Below are 19558 nucleotides of genomic sequence, written 5' to 3'. Positions count from 1 at the left end.
AGAAAAGGTATTATTATTATTATTATTATTATTATTATTATTATTATTACTGTAATTGACGATGTGTGCACAGATGACAGTAATGTTACTGTAGTAGGAGGCCAGATTATTGATACAGTAGGTGTGTTAGAGACAATTTTAGTATGGAATATTGTCACTGCAGGGGACATTGCCAATGGAATCATGTTACAGGTCAGAATACCCCATGTATTAGGATCAGAGCAGAGCTATGAGGAGATTTGTAGGCAGATAATGTGGGAAGAGGTTTTAGGTTGTGTAAAATTTAATTAAAGTATTCTAAGAATGGATTTTCATCACCTCAACTCACACAGGGCTTTAACAGATGGAGGTGGAATAAAACGTGAAAAGTGCATGTTTTCTAAGTGCACTTTATCTATCTCTATTTTGTGGAATTTAATATGGAAGTTTATTTGAATACACACATTCATTAATGCAGTCAGGAGACGTGATGTGGCATTTTGATGCCTCCACATGCTCCTAATGAGTTCCTACTGTTAACTGCTATTGTGCACGTTGGAGAGCAAGATCCTGTGAGGCCAGAGGGAAGGCATCTTCTGCAAACAGCAAAAGAAGAAATACGAGCCATATGTTAGTCTTTCAGTTATGTTGCAAATTAGAAAGCTGAGAAGACCCAAAATGTTGAATGCATGTATTTTTGTTCATGATTGTTTTCAATAAAACTTTAAAAACTACTCTTATAACACTGAACCACACACTCAGTGACCATGGCTGCACCCTGGGAGTCTGATGCCCATCTTGAACAGCTCTTGCTCCATGTGTACATAAATGGTTCCTATACAAGTTCCTTTGATCCAAAACAAAATGAGCAGTTTTGTAATTTCTGCTGTTGTGGCAGAAGTAAAAATTATGTATTAATTTAGTAAACGTGTAAAACATAGAAACATAGGAAACAGATGTTATATACTTTGAATGTCGTATATGCTACAAATATATTAGAATTAATAATACTCATCACTTAACCAATACCTAGATTTACCCATATGTTCGTCGGATTTACCACTTTTTTAAGTCATTGATGTGCACTTTCAAAAGGGAGAAAGGATCGGACTCGGAGATTGAATTTGCAACCAATGTCAGGCAATAAAGGTATGCGGGAGGAAGAGGAAGCGAGAGATGTTTGTGGGCAACATAGACAATCCATCGCTCAGATGTAATCCCTGATTTCAGATAGCCCTGAAAGCACCGTTTCTACAACGTCATCAGGTATCCCAGAAGCCTCCTCACCAGGAAGTGGAATGCCGGAGAGGTCTTTGGTTTTGTTTTGACAATGATGGAGGAGGAAGAATTTGAATTTGCTGAGGATTTGGAGGCTATTTTGCATTTAACCCCAGAGGTGCAACTAGCCATCGAACAGGTAGCCGATTGACCTTGTTACTATTGCGGCTTTTTAAACATTGTTGCTGGTCTTGCTAACAACCCAGCTGTTAGCAGGCTAGCTAGATGTGACACTGCTGTATTACCTGTGTATTACGAACGCTAACGTCTATATAACAATGATTTCCCCACTTAGCTATGTTAGGAAAACTTTGTCAGGTTGTTTATATATTGGGGTAACGTCAACGTCAGCAGGAAGTAATGCGTGACATTAGTTTAGGAAGCAGTCTTTGCCTTTTTAACATTAACAATACTCTTCGGTGGTTCCCGTCTTGATTGTTAGGGGTAAATGTTACAATTGTTTACACGCGACTCACTTAACAACTTGTATGTGCAGGTTGTCAGTAATGACCGTTAAATAACGTTACAAGGCATCACCAGTTTGCATGTAAAAGTCACCCCAACACACCATCAAAAATGCAGTGTAACGTCGTCAGCCATGACTTTGACCGAATGTCGTTTGTTTTTTTTGTGTACAAGGTGTTCCCAAGCCAAGACCCCCTGGACAGAGCAGACTTCAATGCTGTGGAATACATCAACACACTGTTTCCCACCGAGCAGGTACAGTGAAGTGACAGAGAAACATCTGCAGCCAGACTGATGTGCATATTGCTCTCCATTTTAGTGTGACCCAGCCGATAGTGGCTGTGACAGTGATAGTCTTTGTTTAGTTGAGAATAATTTGTGGTTTACATAAAAACTATTAGGACAGTGACAGAAGGAAAAGTACAGGTGTTATTTTTACCGTAACATTAACAATGGCCGTGTTCGATTCAGGTGTCCCATTAAGTGTGACCTGCATGCACCATACCAGGACCCTAAAAGTGGAACAACTAAATGGAATTCAGCCATCGCTAATTTTTATTATTAACGCCTATATTTTTGCTATTGTAACATGTAAAAAAGGCCTGTTGTTATTTGGTTTATGATAAATAAATACTTAATGTACACCACCGTTCAAAAGTTTGGAATCGTCTGCAATAAAAGCTTGATAAAGTACAGTCAGATGGCTGAGAGGACAACTCTATTTTTAAATGGTCTTTCATGCTTTTAGGTTATAGAAAGTCCTCTTTACAAATATATATTATTTTGGTGAGGCTATTTGCACCCCTGGTACAATTAGCAGTGTATGCTATTTGCACCCCTGTACATTTTCAGTACCTTGACATATATTTACACACAGTTATCCATACTACTCATGTATTACACCTTTTTGGAATATTATCAGCCTGACATTCTTACCCTAACCATAACCAGTCCCACTCCTCTTGCCTAAACCTAACCAACCCAACCAGAGCAGGCATATTCATGAGTCTTCCCTTGCCACCCTGCAAAAAAAAAATTGCGTTCGCGGGCCCTGACTTGCGCAAAATTTTGTATGCAAATTATCCAATCCAAAATGAAAAAAAAACAAGATCACTTCACAGGGAAATCGAACTCCTAACTCCCAGACTAAAGCTCAGTGCTCTAACCACTCAGGTAGCAGTTCTTACAGAATGTTGGCCAACTGTTTACTACTTGGTGTCTTCAAGCCTCGGTTGCTAGGTAACCATACTGTATACTAGGGCTGCCACCTCTTAGTCGATTAGTCGACTAATCGGTCGTTTTGGTCTTAGTCGACTAAGATTTCTTTAGTCGATTAGTCATTTTTTTATGCTTATTCATGCTTAATTACTTATTTCCAAGAAACTTCTGAGCACATTTAGGGTAAACACAAGATTTAAAGTGGTGCTTTTGCAGGATTAATTGTGGAGAAACTCAGTTTTACAGATGGTTAATTAACTACATTTATATTGTGCTTTTCTAGTCTTAACCACCTCTCAAAGCGCACAGCTCTGTCAATTAAATCAACTAATCGATTAGTCGACAAAATCGTAAGTGTTAGTCAACTAAGAATTTCTTTAGTCGAGGACAGCCCTACTGTATACAAAAAATAGGTACTAACAAACTAACGGTTGTATGCTTTCACTGAAGACAGAAAGCGCAACTGTAGTATCCATTTTCCGCTAGAAATTCAATTGTTATAAACTTTAGACACAAAACTTTCCTAATATGCCAGTTTCTGCTGTCAAGGAAGATGAATGTCCGCCATGATTTTGGTGTACGCGAGCAATGGGTTTTTGTTGTTACGTCACAGGGTGTGAATAGCTCAGCTGTGTGGCCGAGGCTATTCGTACCGGGGGTGCAAATAGACACTCCGATATTATTTTGTAAAGGTTTGCAAAAAAAAGTCATGTTTTGTACATGGAGAACAACACACTGGTTCAACCAGGCTGCTAATTGAAAAGTTTGTCAAATTAATTGGAAGCGTAGCATCAAAATCGTTGCAGATATAAATGAGAACAGGTTCCCTGTTTCAGTGTCAAGCGCACAATAATGCCTAACAAGCTGGAATTAACAGACGTGTTGCTTTAGCAAAGCCAAAGGGTGAAGTCTAGGGTTAGCACTATTGGAATTGGATCAGGGAATATCAGCTAAGAATACTATGGACTGACACATCACATTTTACGCTGTGATTTGTCAGTTTTAGCTTTTAAGGACTGGAAAACATTCAACATCTAAGGGTATTTGGAGGAAGGAAAAAAAACAGAAACAGTAGTGTACTTCATAAACCAAAGAAATTACAAAGATTGGAACCCTTTATCTTTGCATTTCTTTAACAGGAGCAATACAGATAACCATTATAACCAAGGAAAATTAATTGAACATGTGATGTTTATATGTTGTATTAAGTAGCATGTCTGTGAGTGTGTATGTATTGTTGTTTGTGTGATCGTGTGTATTTTAAATCCTAAATGTCTGTGTTGCACTTTATCTTGAAAGATTGTGTTATACAGTATACATGTCTATGTGTATACTCCATCTCCATTAGGGGTCACTGTTACCCTGTATTGTGTGCTCATACATGTAGAAGGGTTCCTACTGGTATGCATGCATTTTCACCTCATTGGGTTTTGTGTGTAACAATTTAACAGGTGAAGGGTTACATCTGCCCTGCGTTATAATAGAACATATTTGTAGCAAAGTAATCAGTTTGTTTAAGCACAAATACATTAAATGCAAAAAAGCATGTATTTTTGTACAGAGGTGTCTTGTTTTGTGTAAAATATAGGGTCAACACAACACAGTAAACAGCAGAATAAGGTACCAGAATGATTAAATAAAGGGTATAACTGATAGAAAAGAGTACTTGTGTGTGATTGGGTAATCAAACCATTCTCCTCTGTACGGTTGTTTCATGTTTTTCCTGATTTCCTGTCTTTGTATTTCCTCTCAGTCTTTGGCTAATATTGATGATGTGGTTAACAAGATTCGTCTGAAGATCCGGTGAGTTCATGTCATTGACTTAATAACACATTTCTTGTTTTTGTTTGTATTTTACTCTCAATCTGACGAAGTCTCTCTTGTGTCACATATGATAGGCGCCTGGATGACAACATCAGGACAGTGGTGAGGGGCCAAACCAATGTGGGCCAGGATGGCAGACAGGTGAGTTGAGCTGCAGGTCAAATAGGGACATACATAAAAAACACTCATATAGACACATAGCTATATACTTATATATCATTCATACCTTGCACTCTGTATATACTGTAGCATATATTATTTAATCATACTGTAACCCATGTTATTTAATATGCTATTTAATCACTGCTTAAGCACTTCTGGTTAGACACTAACTACATTTTGTTGCTATGTACTTGTTACTTGTGCAATGACAATAAAGTTGAATCTAATCAAATCTAACACTGCAGTGGTTAGACACACTCGATCGACTTTGAATTTGTTTTTCCGCGCTGGATTTGATCACATTTCTGGCAATATGGCAAGAAAAAAAATCACATTTCTTTTTATTATTTACTTTTTATTTTTCATTAGGTGTCAGATTTAAGATTTGAAGAAGTGCTCTATTGTATTATTTTGTCATGGTGATGGTGGTGGAGCCTGAGTTGTTCGCAAAGGCTGATTGATATGTGTTTTGGTCTAAGAATGAAAGTATACAGCACTGTTCCTCCGCAAATCATAGAATCACAGCATGTAGACCTTGAATGTACTAATGGGGAAGATTGAGAAACCCGTTTTCATCTACAAACCACCAGGTCTATTTATCACTTTTGGTGTCCGAAACGGAATCCTCTCCTGAAGTTAGAATAGTGCCAATGGTTGCTCCTAACCCAGAAAAACATGTTCTTCCCGCTCGCCTGCTCTTTCCTCTCTGCACATTGCTTCCATGGAAAAGGGCATGATGACTCAGAACCATTCCCACTTCTCAAACTGCCCCTCTTTACGGAAAACACGTCTGGGGAATAGATTCCTGTATGTAAATACTTAGATTTCTTTAAAACCCAGGCTTTTGAGTCTTTGCCTTTTCTTGTGGGAGCATGACGGAAAAGAACAGCCCCTGCTGATATAATCCAGGTCCTGGAACGTGACACCTGCCTGGTGACCCGTGTATGTTCTGACCAGTTGACATGATTAGGTGTGCGTTGTCGTCAGCATGTCTGGCCTGGTGGCCCTGTCTTTCTCAGTTAGCTACCGTTTGGTAGCGGAAACGCTCTAAATCCCCTCCAGACCAATAACATTATAAGTCACACACAATAATTTTAGTTTGTTTTTCCAACCCCACAGTGCCATTCCAACATTTCCAGAGGGAAAATCCTTTCTGCAGACGGAAAGATGGAGAGGTGTATATTTCAAGATGGCGATTGAAACCTAAAGACAGCAATAGAATAAAACCAACAAGATCAGCCATTCATTTATTGCTGCTGTTGACTGAACTCACTCACTGAGCTAAATGCAATCCCCAGGTTGAAACCCAAGATGGTAACATTTATGGAGAAGGATGGAGAGAGCAAGACAGGAGGAGAGAGAAAGTGGAGGCGGTCTAGGGAATGATTTTTTCTCTTGTGTTTTTTTCTATAGGGAGTCAGATATTTATATGCTGCAGGGCTGAGAGCGTGGAAATGTAATTCTCTTAGTGGTCAGACCCTGGCAGCTAATAGAGCTTATGCTGTGTTGATGACTGTGTTACTTGGAAACGAAAAATTTGTTTCATTTGTAAAGCTATGACAACAGTGAAATGTATATTGCATCACATTAAGACAGATTACACACATGACCCCACAAGCAATATTGGTGACAGTATGATTGACTATAATGCATGGTGTCCAGTAGCAGAGAGACAGACTTAATTATAATGACATGAACTCTGTCATTTATCAGAAATTATGGCAGTGCTCATATGCGGCTCATTTCTGAACAATCCAGACTTAATCACTTTAACCTCCATCGTTTCATGTGGTTCAAATATTACAGATGTTATTTCCTAAAGTGCTGAACATGACGGCAGATTGTTGGAGTCTCCTGACCAGTCTGGCTGTGTTGGCAAATGTACACAACATATCTGGTTGTAGTCTGCCAGCTGAGAGTATCCTACTGCACATGATGTTGTATGATGTTCCCACCTGCCTTAAAAAAGAAAAGAAAGAAAACGAAGGACGTGAATGCATTTTGGCTGGAATCTATATGTGGATGTCTGTGTTCAAGAATCTCATTAACGAGACCAAACATTTGTTACTAGTTACTGCTATTCACGTTAAGCTACTGTGTGTGCACAGGGGTATAAACGCACACACACACACACACACACACACACACACACACACACACACACACACACACACACACACACACACACAAATAGTAAGGCTGTACTTGCAGCTTGCATGGTTAGCAACCTGGCATTTGAATATAGAGAGGGCTGCATTAGAAAATACAATGTTGGGTGGTCTTCCTATAGAAAAAGCCTTAATGTAAATATTTAATGTTAACTCACAAAAAGGTTGTTTTAGCTTCCATGCTTTCATCTTCCCAGAGTTCTGTAGACACTCTAAACTGCACTTTTTTTCTTCTGTCTTCTAATTTTTAACTTTCTGCTTAAACTATTATATAGCCTTTTCAGGATTATACTTGCATTTTGTGTTCGTACTAGAACATGTTTACATGTGCTTGACACGAATGGAATATAGCAGCAATTTCTGTAGTCAAATAAAGGTTTTTAAACCAAATACTACTAACAGAAAATGTTTCAGGAGGAATGTGAGGGGTTAATTTAACGACACTGGCAGCCAAGGTGACATTGTTTACTGCTGTTAGCATGTAGTTACATGGGACAATGTTAACACTGCAGTGGCTTTAAAAAAAAACACTCCAGACCTGCCTACTTGGAGCAGATGACCAATCATAGAAGGCCAGCTTAGAGTTACGTAAGACTTAGCCGAGAGTAGAACAAACTGTTGAAACCGGAGTGTTCAGAATAGTCAGAAATCTGAAAGTTTTAGCTCACGGGGATTTGTCTAAAATACGATTGTCTCATTATTTGAAATTTTGGCCATGTTTAACATGAAAATCCAACATTATAACATTGTACATATGACGGAAAACACGGAAAAGCATAATATGCGACCTTTAAAACAACAGCTTCTATCAGCTTATGCCTCAGTTATGCTTTTTCAGTCATCAACACCATCTGCAAACACCAACCGTGCCAACATTTGGTATTGCTTCATGAAGGGAAAATTAAACCATCAAGGAAATGCGTAGCAGCAGTATAGTAGCATGCTGCTGTTTATAACAGAATGCATTCAAAAGTGGTGCTTTGGATATTATTTACTGTCAGCCTTAGCTATGACAAAGAACTTCTGTTCTCTGTTAAGTGAAACACTCTAACTCTCTAAACTGTCTCGCTACAAATGTTTACATGATGGCAAAGTTACTGTTAAAATACTCCCTGTTTGGTTGATCAGGTTTGTTTTATTTGGCCCTAAACTCAAAAGTACTATTTAATACACAGTCTACTTAAGAAAACTTCACTGATGTCTGTCAGAGGGAGGAGTGAAGGGCATCCCAAGCCTGTTCAAGCTCCTTTTTTGAACTCTATATTACCGCCTATGTGCCTTGGAACCTGTGCTGCTTGCATGTTAGGGATACATTGGTGTGCATGTGCGTGTTTGTGTGAAAGCAGATAACATCTTAGGCATGGAGGCGCCTGCTGGGCAGTGGTCTCTCTCTGCTTTCCTCAAGGCTAAATACAGGAAATGAGCACTAGGAAGCGAGCCAGATAGACTCAGCTAAGTTTGCATGAGCGACAATTGCAGCCTTGGATGTTCTGGCCTCTTCTGCATGCACTTTGTTTGCTCAAGAACTCCTCCAGGGAACCTCTTTAAAAATTCAGTGGCACTCCCTTCCTCGCTCTCAGATCAAAGAGTAAATCCATAACCTGCATGCATTTTTCCAATACATTTATCCAATCACCCAAAAATAAAAGGGTAGTTTGAAGCAAAAAGAAAGAAGCATGCGTGCAAGCTATTGCTTGCACTCCGCTGTTGCTCATCTTTATTAAAGAAGAATGTCTTTCTGTCTGGCCATGGCAGACTGTGTTAATGGAATCATATTGCACAGATTGGATGACGTTTTAGCTTAGTTTAAGAATATTAAGGTTGAAACTCCCCTTGTCGAATTAAATGTCAACATGGTTTTGTTGTGATTTTTTGACCTGGTCATATGGCGTCGTCCTTACTTTGACCGTGTCTCCACAACACTTTCACCAAGTGCTACACTCAGGAAGTAAAAAAATATCCTCTGGTGTGTGTGTGTGTGCATTTGTTGTTTCTTAGAGGTGCTTGTAAAAGTGGTAAATTCCTTGCACAGCTGGTACCGGCTGTTACCATTCTGTGTGTGCGTGTGTGAATCTAAGGAGAGTTGTGTCACAGCATGGGACCAAGTGAAGCCAATTACCTTGGCATCAGATGTCGGAGCACAATCTCTGTTTAGGGCCATCAAAGAACAGCTGCCATGTTAGATGATGGGGAAATATTAGAATAGCACGTTAACTGTCTTACAGTTGTAACTGTCTAATGTTATCTAATCCGGTTTGGCTTTATAGACTGTTAAAAGTGCTAATAATCTCTTTAGCCTTTTGAAAAGCCTTTATGCAGAGATTAGCTTTATGGCTCATGTGTCAAACTAAGACCTATCCATGTCAGATATCCAGATAGCACGCAAATTAGACGGCCAATTAGTCTGTATTCCAGAACTGGGAACATGCATACGTGGGATGAGTGCGGATAGGAAATTTGACCCAGACTGGCACACAACAACTGACAGGTATTCCACAAACTACCCTGTTTCTCACAACAATATATTGTGAGTATTTCTTCTAAGGACATTTAAAGGGAAGTTGATATTTTATGTACGGGATGATACATTTTGATTAAAAGCAGAATAAAATGTACATTGATTTAACCACCAGCTGCTGACAGGGTTTCCATGTTCTCTGCCCATGAATTTGTGGATGAAAGAAAATCCAGACTGACCCTTTTGTTTCATTTTTGATTTTAATTTCCAGCAGACACTAGAAGGCAGTTTAATGCACATTTGTTAGGTTAGCTAATTCACAATTAATGCACGGTACGCCATTGCTGATCTGATTTACCAGCCAACAGGTAGAAAACTCCGTAGCTTTCCATGTGAGAGTAAACTGGGTGAAAAGTTTCTCATCCCTTTTCTTTCTCAAGGTTATTTTTGAACAGTTCTGTTTGGTTTTCCATATTTTCCCCACTTCTTGCTGCTGTTTCTGCTTCATGTGTAAATCTGACATGATTAGTGATGGGCTGAGCTGGGCTTTGGCATTCTATGCCCAAAATATCAAGCCCATTCAGACCACTTAATTGTAGTTGCCCACTCCCAAGAATACAGACATATGGTGGTGGTACACAGCGGTTGAAAATGTGTCTTCTCTGTATGTTTCATATTGTTCTCTTTGTTTTTGGCAGGCTTTGGAAGAGGCCCAGATGGCCATCCAGCAGCTTTTTGGCAAAATCAAAGACATCAAGGACAAGGCAGAGAAGTCTGAACAAATGGTATGCACACACACACACACACACACACACACACACACACACACACATACACATAGGGGTCTTGTTGAAGCTTAAAACAAGGGAGATACACCCTGTATCCTTCTGTTACAATAGAGGACAGAGGTGTGTTTGTGTGTCTCTGTACTTTTTTACTTTTTCTTTTCTTCCATTCTGTATGACCAGACTGCCTGACTTGTTTGTCTTCCTGCACAGGTGAAGGAGATTACGAGGGACATAAAGCAGCTGGACCATGGGAAGCGCCACCTAACTACATCCATCACCACCCTCAACCACCTGCATATGTTGGCAGGGGGTGTTGACTCTTTAGAGTGCGTACAATCACATTTAACAGATCAGACCAAAAGGCTTACACAATTAACAGTTTAAAGCTTATTTGGGATTGTTCAGAGCCTCTGTAGTTGTAATATGGACGTAATTTAGGATAAAGGATTAGAATTCTATTTATTTATATTGGGGGTTAAAACTGCTAATTGTATACTGATGAAAACATCGGAATTACCTGCAAAACAAGAAGAAAATCCCATAGAATTTTACCCTTTTTCAGATGGGTGGAAAGGAAAACATACTGTGCTCTCCCCACAAGGGGGCTTAAGCGTTTTAATATCTTGTTTCCACATCCTTCTGTATTCTGTAGGCTTTGTTAAGGACAGGGGGTGGCTTGCTTACCTATAGTGTGTTAGGAATTAAATTACACTTGTGAGAAATTTATTTTTACAGAGGGGCATAGCATAATCACTTGACAATTGTACCATAGAGAATATGAAGATCTATATTTTCTTTATATATTAATAGAAATAATTCACATATATGTGTTGTCTTCCAGAGCCATGACCAGAAAGAGGCAGTATGGTGAGGTGGCCAACCTGCTTCAGGGAGTGGTCAACGTGCTTGAACATTTCCACAAGTACATGGGCATACCCCAGATCAGACAGCTTTCTGAGAGGTAACTTAATATGCACACATGAATACACACACTCACCGGTGATGTATGTGCATACTATGTGCATACCAATTTCCACAAGTGCATTTTCTATGAGTATATCAGCTGCATTGCAGTAACTTTTGAACGCTGAGGAATTTACTGCCTTGCTCAAACTGACTCCGGCAGTTGTTGGATAGGCAGCATAGCTGTAATAACAGCTCATTTCCAGTAGCCAGTTCAAAGCCTGGTCCCTGCCTACAGCTGCAAAATTCCACAGCTCATCAGCTGAACTTTTGAAAATTGTTTACGGTATTTGGCTAGAGGGATTTTGCGTATTACATCCTGTTTATGCAGTTATTCACACACATGCACGCACAACCCCACTCATACAGGAACCCACAGGAAGGAAACACTGAATGGGTCCTATTATGCCAGAATTTCTTTCATTGTGAGAGATTAGGGGCACACTTTTCTTAGACATGTTTGTGTCTCCAAGTGTGTTCTTCCATATATGTGTGTGTGTAAGATGCATTTATTAAATTATGCACTTGAGATTGTTGTTCATGCTTGCAACTGTCTATCAATCTAACAGTATCATTTTTAATCAATGGTACATTTAGGAATGTTTGTTTGCTCTGGTTAGAGTCAAGCCAATATCTGCATGTGGTATTTTGTTTAAAGACACACACACACACACACACACACACACAGAGAACAAAGTGCATTGTTATGCTGTTGTTTCCCACAGCCCTGACTGATTAAATTTCCATTTTTACTATTATTTTCCAAGAACATTAGAATCCATTTGGGACACATTGGCCAAGTTAATCAAGTTTAAAGTAGTGCTGATCCCCAAAAAGTCCTAAAAGGATGACCTTCTGTTCTGTTTTGACTGAGGTGTGGCATACCGTGTTTCTACCAAATAACAGTTGCATGGAAGAATTAACTCTGCTGGAGAAGCAGATGATAGGAGAGTCACAGGGCAGGGCGAGATATGAAGACAAAGCAGACAGCTGGACACAAACTGTTAATAGAAAGTGTATAGAAAGTAATTAACAGAAAGAATTCTCTGTGACAAACGTGGGCAGACTAACACATCAGCCACAAAAATACTACAGATAAAAGAAGACAAACATGGATATAGAGGCAGGATGAAGGATCAGATGGGGAGTTTCCAGAATTACAACCAGGGGGAACAGTAGCTAAGGGATGTTTAGAGCGCGGAGGCAAAATTTAACTCACCAAACAATAAAACAATTTTTAAATAATTGCAAGAGAACAAAGGACACATTTCTATTGAATTCTGAATTCAAACATAAAACAAAAGACCACTTACCTTCTGTCAATTATGCAATTAAATAAAAATATAAAAAGGAACAGGAATACATATTTAATAATAATAATAATTATTCAGACAATGTAGTGTATAACAGTATTCAGTAATTAAGGGCTAAAACAGAAAGTTTTAAAGCAAGTAATCTTTCATTCTGAAAAAATATGAACTGTCCAATTTCTACCTTTCCAGCTCTTCAAAATAACAGTTCAGTTTTAAGCAAATGTGAAAATTTGACCGGGTTACAGTCTAAATGCATATTAAAGCCTCCAACTGACATTTCTCTATTCATGCCTTAATGTTTTTAATTGAGCGAAAGAAAATTGGCCTTTTGTCCAAACAGTACTTTGAACCTTGACTAAATGGAGTCAGTGTAGCTGTCACCTTTTGAACAGGATCAACTGATTATTGTTTAATACGCCTTTTTCTTTTCACCAGCTATGTTGTACTATTGTATATCATGATTGGACATAATGCAGCAACAGACTGGACATAGTCAGACCTGCTGCTGACAGGTTGGTCTCTGTACATCAGCTTATTAGAGTGTTAGACACAGCCGAAACAAGAGCTGTAGAGCAGTGTGTGTGAGATTAGAGTCTCATACTCTTTGTAGCTGACAAAACAGATGGGTAGTTGGATATTTAGCCGACAGCGAGCATTTATTTCGATTGTCTAAGTAGACCTCATTTTTAACATATATACATATATATATATATATATATATATATATATATATATATATATATATATATATATATATATATATATATATATATATATATATATATATATATATAAGCCCTTCTCTACCATTTTTGGATTTTTCAAAATATTTTATTGGATTTTATTTATTATTTTTATTGATTTTGTAGTGGGTGCTGTGACACTTTAAAAACATCACTGGTCTTGAGGTTTGCAAGCACATAACTTTGAGGTGCAATATGTAATATTTTTACTGGATTTAATCCAAAAATTTCATCAGATATTAAGGAAACATGCTAAAATACAATCTTGAATCTTGAAAATACAATCTTTTCTGAAAACAATGCTAATGCCAGTATTTCCTCCTCCGTTACGTGACAGTTCAACTGCCCATTTTGACAGCCAGGCCGGGTTGCCAGATAGACCTGTAAAAACCCAAACCCAGCGCGCTACAGCTTTTGTACAGCCATGGAAGCAGCAAACAAACGCACAGGATCAACAGAGATATTCTCCCCGACCTAAAAAAAAACCTTGCCATGTTTTTAGTTGCATGACCAGAGAAGTAACAAACCCTGGGTAAATATTGGAACTGTATTTGAAAGATGGAGACAGCTTAGAGGCTAAAAGGATGCCAAGTTGGCTAATTTCCTCCTGAACAGGTAAGCATCAAGCTTCAGGCTAATTTATCACGGCTACAAGGAAGGGGCATTTTCAGTCATTTCAACATTTGGCTTAAAACGGCTTAAAATTATGGCAACAGCCGCTAAAAAACACCACTAGAAAGTGTGTCTGTCAGTCGGGTAGAGAGCACCGCATGAGCACTGGCTTTTATGACTGTCAACATAGCCATCATCTAACGTTAGTTACTCCGCTGTGCTATAATTTGGTGCCATTGGTTTTTGTCCTTTCTAGAGTCAAGGCAGCGCAGAGTGAGTTGGGGACTCAGATCCTGGCAGATTTTGAAGAATCCTTCCCCGCTCAAGGCTCCAAGGTAAATATGTTGTATGGGAAACTGTATTTTCAGATGTTCTTCTCTTGTTGTCGTCGTCCCCCCCCCCCATACAAAACTTAATGTCAAACTTTTATTTTCATCCATCCAGAGACCAGGTGGTCCCAGTAACGTGCTTAGAGATGCCTGCCTGGTGGCCAATGTGCTGGATCCGCGCATCAAACAGGAGATCATAAAAAAGTTCATCAGGCAGCACCTCTCAGAGTACCTTGTATTATTCCAAGAAAACCAAGATGTGAGTAAAAATTTGAATTCCATAAAGTACGAGACCATATCTAATTATAGTAAATACCTAATAGATAAAGATGGTATTTAGGTACGAATGAAAAAAATATTGTACCGTGTTGCTCAGGTGGCATGGCTAGACAAGATCGATCGCCGCTATGCCTGGATCAAACGGCAGCTGGTCGACTATGAGGAGAAGTATTTACGCATGTTTCCTGAGGATTGGTGCATGACAGAGCGTATTGCTGTGGAGTTCTGCCACATCACCAGGTAAACACACACCACAACATATGGTATAAAACCCCATCTAGGAACACATTTTATGGTTTGTGGCTTTAGCCTATTTAGCGAATATTGTATGCGGTGTCTCTGGCCCCAAGAAAAGAAGAAAGAAATGTAATTGATTTAAATTAAAAAAGCAGAAATTGGTCGTGGGACTTTTCTGCATTACAAAATGAACCACACTGGTATGGGTTGCCTAACGTGAGTCTGTGATTTGGCTTTAAGAGCAGTTGACGACATGAGTGGTGACCTAGTGTCCACACACTAGGTCGCTGCGAAAGAGAGACTGTTTGTGTGTTACTCCCTGTTACAGCTGACAATAAAAGAAACCTCTGGCAAAAATCATACTAGTGTCATTAGAAAAAAGCCTGAAAAGACAAGTTTTTGCTAAAAGGACAGATGAAACGATAATGTACTAACAAGGATCATTGTTGGGATGTCAAAGCATTGAAATTAGAGATAATATACTTAAACTATGTCCATTTCTTCATGTGTGTTTGTAAGGGTGGAGCTAGCCAAAGTGATGCGAACACGGGCTAAGGAGATTGAGGTGAAGCTGCTTCTGTTTGCTATTCAGAGGACCACAAACTTCGAGGGTCTTCTGGCCAAACGCTTCACAGGATGCACCTTGACTGACACGCCCGGAGTGAGAAAAGCACAAACAGACAAACAATACATACGAGTCTAATGACTATTAACTCCAGCTGCTTCAAATTATTCAAGCTGAAAATGTCCAAACAGAGAAAATTAGATCAGAGATTGTAATTACACTCCTGCCCTTCACTAACCCCTTTCTTGAATTATAAAATGTCATCCAATCACAGGATTTTTCAAACTCATCATGTGTCTCCAATGAGACTGTATGTATCACTTGCTGACATACTTTCAGTATTGTTTTAGCAAAATGGCAGCGTGCAGATTGGTCCCATTTAGGCACAATATTTCTTTGATGTTGTTGGCCTTTCATTGTACCATAATCATACTTGCATGAAACTGCTGATTCGTGGCTTGTTATGTTCTACACTCACACACACAATGAGTACTCTCTGTGTCCCAGCCTGAAGAAACCTTTTCAGCCAGGACATTTTGGTGTGTGGAGGTGGAAGTGATACACAGAGAATGGACCGATTATGATTATTAGTTTGTTGGGTCACAACTAGGCCAACCTAGTTCAGAACTGATAATGTTTGGGCTAGTCAGAGGCTCTTTTGTCTTCTGTTCAGTGTACACCCATGCCTGTTGGGTTCTGTAGTTCAATCAGGGATTTGATTTAGTGAAATTTTATAGTTGGAGGTGCATTTTCACCAAAGCCTCCCACAAAATGGTCAACATAAACTGATGAGAGAGAAAGATGATGATGTGTTGTCACACAGACCATGAGTGATGTACTGTCATACAAGGTTATAGATTTGATGGTTGGCATCCCTTTTTTAAGTCCGTCAATTGTGTGCAAGGTTGAAATTGCAGGCTAGTAAATGCACCGTTTTTGGTCCACTTCCTGTATTTGGGTCGGATCGTGTTCTCACCTAAAGTGAACCAAACTCTAGTGCACTTGGAAGCGAAGCGAGACCCCCTGTTTTCAAGGGGACCAGAGTTTAGTTGTTTGGTCAGCACCAGAGTTCGAATGAGCTTTCACACCAACCCAAACAACCCAGACTATGCCCCGAAACGCTCCAGGGTTCGGTTAAAACAGACCAAACAGCTCAGGCGTGAAAGCAACCTTAGTGGCAGCCAAACCCCTAATGATGCTCTAATAATTAAGCAATTGAAAAAAATACTAAAGTTTGATCTATGCTTTTATAGCAGAAGAAGCCAGAGAGCCCTCTCGAGACCACTAACCCCTTCCTGGAGGATGAGGCAGGTGAGGATGTGGGCACAGATAAGGACCAGGATCTGGCTAAGGTGAGTTATCCTGGAATGACCCCATCTGACCTGTTCTGCAACATAAAGGTACAGTCAGATGTTGCTTTCTTTAGGCCAAATAGATAAAAAAAAGGGTAAATGTGATTATTTAAATATTTTCCCATGTGTTAATAATAATAATAGTTTATACTTTATTAATCCCGCAAGGGAAATTACAATGTTTTCACTCTGTTGTTAGAACACACATTACACACAGGCCTGAAATACTCACACATGCTCAGTACCTGTACATGCACAAACAAAGACATGTCAGCGTGAGGGTGCTGCAGCCGTCGAGGGACAGGTGCCCCGAGCAGTTGGGGGTTCGGTGCCTTGCTGAGCACCTTCCAGCTACCAGTCCACCACCGTACTTACCTAAGCTTACAACCATGTGCCTACGGTATGTGGCAGTAGTTTAAACACAAGAAACTTATCTGATTTACTAATATACTGTAACAGTCCTACAATGAGGTTAGAAATACTTCTCAGTATAACACAACACCACAAACTGCAGCCTCTAAAATTATCATAAAGTTGAAGTCACGCCTCCTTTTAAAACGGTTTCAACAAAAAAAATTAATCTAATAATCTTCATGAAAGTATGATTATTGCAGGACTGTTGTATTGAACTGCATTAGTAATAGTTAGGTGGAGCTAATAAAGTGGTAGCTGAGTGTATTTTATGCATGGAAAGGAAATTGCTTCAGTTTCATGTTACACCATCTTATGTGAAAACGGTGTTGAGTGTTTTGACATTTATTGTGTGCCTGCTGAGCTGGAGGCAAAATATAAACTGATTGGTACTCAGAGGAGCTACAACTAAAACCTGTTACTTCACTAATTCCTCATTTTACCTCCTTTCTTTTAGCCCAGGAAGCCAAAAGCTCCGGACAACCCTTTCCATGGCATTGTCTCCAAGTGCTTTGAACCTCATCTATACGTCTACATAGAATCCCAAGACAAGTGAGCAACACACATTCATACAAGCTGACAAGGCCATATTGGGTCATGGTGAACAGACCCAGACTCAGGAGCAGGTTGTGTTTAAAGCTGGCACATGCATCCTATTTCCATTTCCCACTCATCAATCAGATCCCCCATCTCCCATTCTACTTCATTGCCTCTTCTGTCTTTCCATCTCTTGTTCCTGTACATGCCTCTGTCTCCACTGTGGCAGAAATGTTTCCCATTAGCTACACAACCACAGACGCTGGGAGAAAGAGAGGGAGGTTGAATAAGTGCTGCAACAGCAGATCTGCCTATTTTCATTCCCACCTCTTTTTCTTTCCTTTTTTGGTACCCCTCTTTCTTTTTGCATAAGTTTTGTTTCATTCCTCCTTTCCTCATCTCAATCTTTCATTCTTTATTTTTATTTTTATTTCTCTCCCTGTTCTTTACAGTCTCTTTCTGTTTTCTTCCTGCCTCTTTCTTCTAGCATCATCCTTCACTTCTCCTCTATCAGTCCCCTCCCCTCCCCCAGTCGTGGATCACTCCTGAAACTGAACACAGTTCTGAGACTGCTGTGCTTGCATGCAGCCCCTGGCTCTTGGCTCCCTAGACTGTTAAATGCCATTTGTCTGTCCAAGGGAACAGGATTGACCTATTCTGCAGCTACAACCTCATTTCAGTTCAATCCAAAGGCCTTTAACAGGCAACAGCCAGATCAGCCTGTCCCCAGCGGGACATAGCAGGAGAGAACAGTGGCCTGCTTGTTTTGTCCTTGGCTTTAGTTCCAAGATTCAGTTGGATTGGGCCACACCAACTAACTGTGGACCTGTTAACTGTAGTACTGAGGATTGTGATATGCTTGGAATATTTTCTCCTATTTATCATACATTTGATATGGTTCTCTGTCTATCTGCCGGTTATTGTATCCTATTTTTTGGGTTTAAGAACCAATCATATGTTTTTAATCTTTCAATGTTTTTATTTGATTCATTGAATTTGATTTCATGTGCCCCTAATCCAACTGTGTGTGTGTGTGTGTGTGTGTGTGTGTGTGTGTGTGTGTGTGTGTGTGTGTGTGTGTGTGTGTGTGTGTGTGTGTGTGTGTGTGTGTGTGTGTGTGTGTGTGTGTGTGTGTGTGTGTGTGTGTTGTGGTGTGTGTGTGTGTGTGTGTGTGTGTGGGTTTGTGTGGGTTTGGCGCAACATTTTCGGCATCTGCAGGAACCTGGGCGAACTGATTGACCGGTTTGTGGCTGACTTCCGAGCACAAGGCCCACCCAAGGCAGGCACGGAGGAGGGCGGAGCAGTGCTGCCCAGCTGTGCTGACCTCTTTGTCTATTACAAGAAGTGCATGGTGCAGTGCTCCCAACTGAGCACCGGGGAACCAATGATCGCCCTCACAACTATCTTCCAGAAATTCCTGAGAGAGTACGCTTGGAAGATTCTCTCTGGCAACCTACCTAAGTAAGACTGGTTCAGGTTTGGTCATTTAAAAAAAAGAGGTCATGTATTAGAATTGTCCATTCTCATGTAGGTGAATTCATAGTCTTCACATAAAGCTAGGGGCACCTGTGGTTTTCTGTGAGTAAACTTTGTCCCATAGTATAATTAAAACAAAGAGAGATTCAATGTTGGGATAAAAGGTAAGCACTAACTGTACTGACATTCTCAAATCAAAGTGCTTCAATATGAAGACACGTCCATATTGACTTTAACACTATGCAATGACAGTTGCTGAAGCCAATATGGAAGTAGCTTAATATGTCTTGTAATGGCCAGTACATGCTGGCTCTAAGACAGCCCGACTGATTTGAAGTGACGGGAAAATAAAACGTTTTCTCTCTCAAAATACAAAGTAATTTTATATTAATATTACTGTA

General features: G+C 39.7%; 1 protein-coding gene across 2 annotated transcripts in view; it reads left to right on the top strand.

The window, feature by feature from the left end:
- The first annotated feature begins 1221 nt into the window (after positions 1 to 1221).
- The window catches only part of vps53 (VPS53 subunit of GARP complex), a 29230-nt gene continuing 10893 nt past the window's right edge, over positions 1222 to 19558 (top strand). Inside the window, exons 1-14 of one of the 2 annotated variants that reach the window (XM_028574357.1) lie at positions 1222 to 1396; positions 1897 to 1977; positions 4694 to 4743; positions 4839 to 4905; positions 10251 to 10337; positions 10551 to 10666; positions 11182 to 11301; positions 14228 to 14306; positions 14416 to 14559; positions 14677 to 14819; positions 15336 to 15477; positions 16638 to 16733; positions 17602 to 17696; positions 18900 to 19142. In XM_028574357.1, the coding sequence (XP_028430158.1) occupies positions 1310 to 1396; positions 1897 to 1977; positions 4694 to 4743; positions 4839 to 4905; positions 10251 to 10337; positions 10551 to 10666; positions 11182 to 11301; positions 14228 to 14306; positions 14416 to 14559; positions 14677 to 14819; positions 15336 to 15477; positions 16638 to 16733; positions 17602 to 17696; positions 18900 to 19142 (1550 nt within the window). In that variant the 5' untranslated portion in view covers positions 1222 to 1309. Of the gene's footprint in view, positions 1397 to 1896; positions 1978 to 4693; positions 4744 to 4838; positions 4906 to 10250; positions 10338 to 10550; positions 10667 to 11181; positions 11302 to 14227; positions 14307 to 14415; positions 14560 to 14676; positions 14820 to 15335; positions 15478 to 16634; positions 16734 to 17601; positions 17697 to 18899; positions 19143 to 19558 lie in introns of both variants that reach the window. The other variant, XM_028574356.1, reaches the window with a different exon arrangement.

This window comes from Perca flavescens, chromosome 3, assembly GCF_004354835.1.
Source record: "Perca flavescens isolate YP-PL-M2 chromosome 3, PFLA_1.0, whole genome shotgun sequence".
Taxonomy (NCBI): domain Eukaryota; kingdom Metazoa; phylum Chordata; class Actinopteri; order Perciformes; family Percidae; genus Perca; species Perca flavescens.
This window is presented reverse-complemented; position numbering and strand designations above follow the sequence as displayed.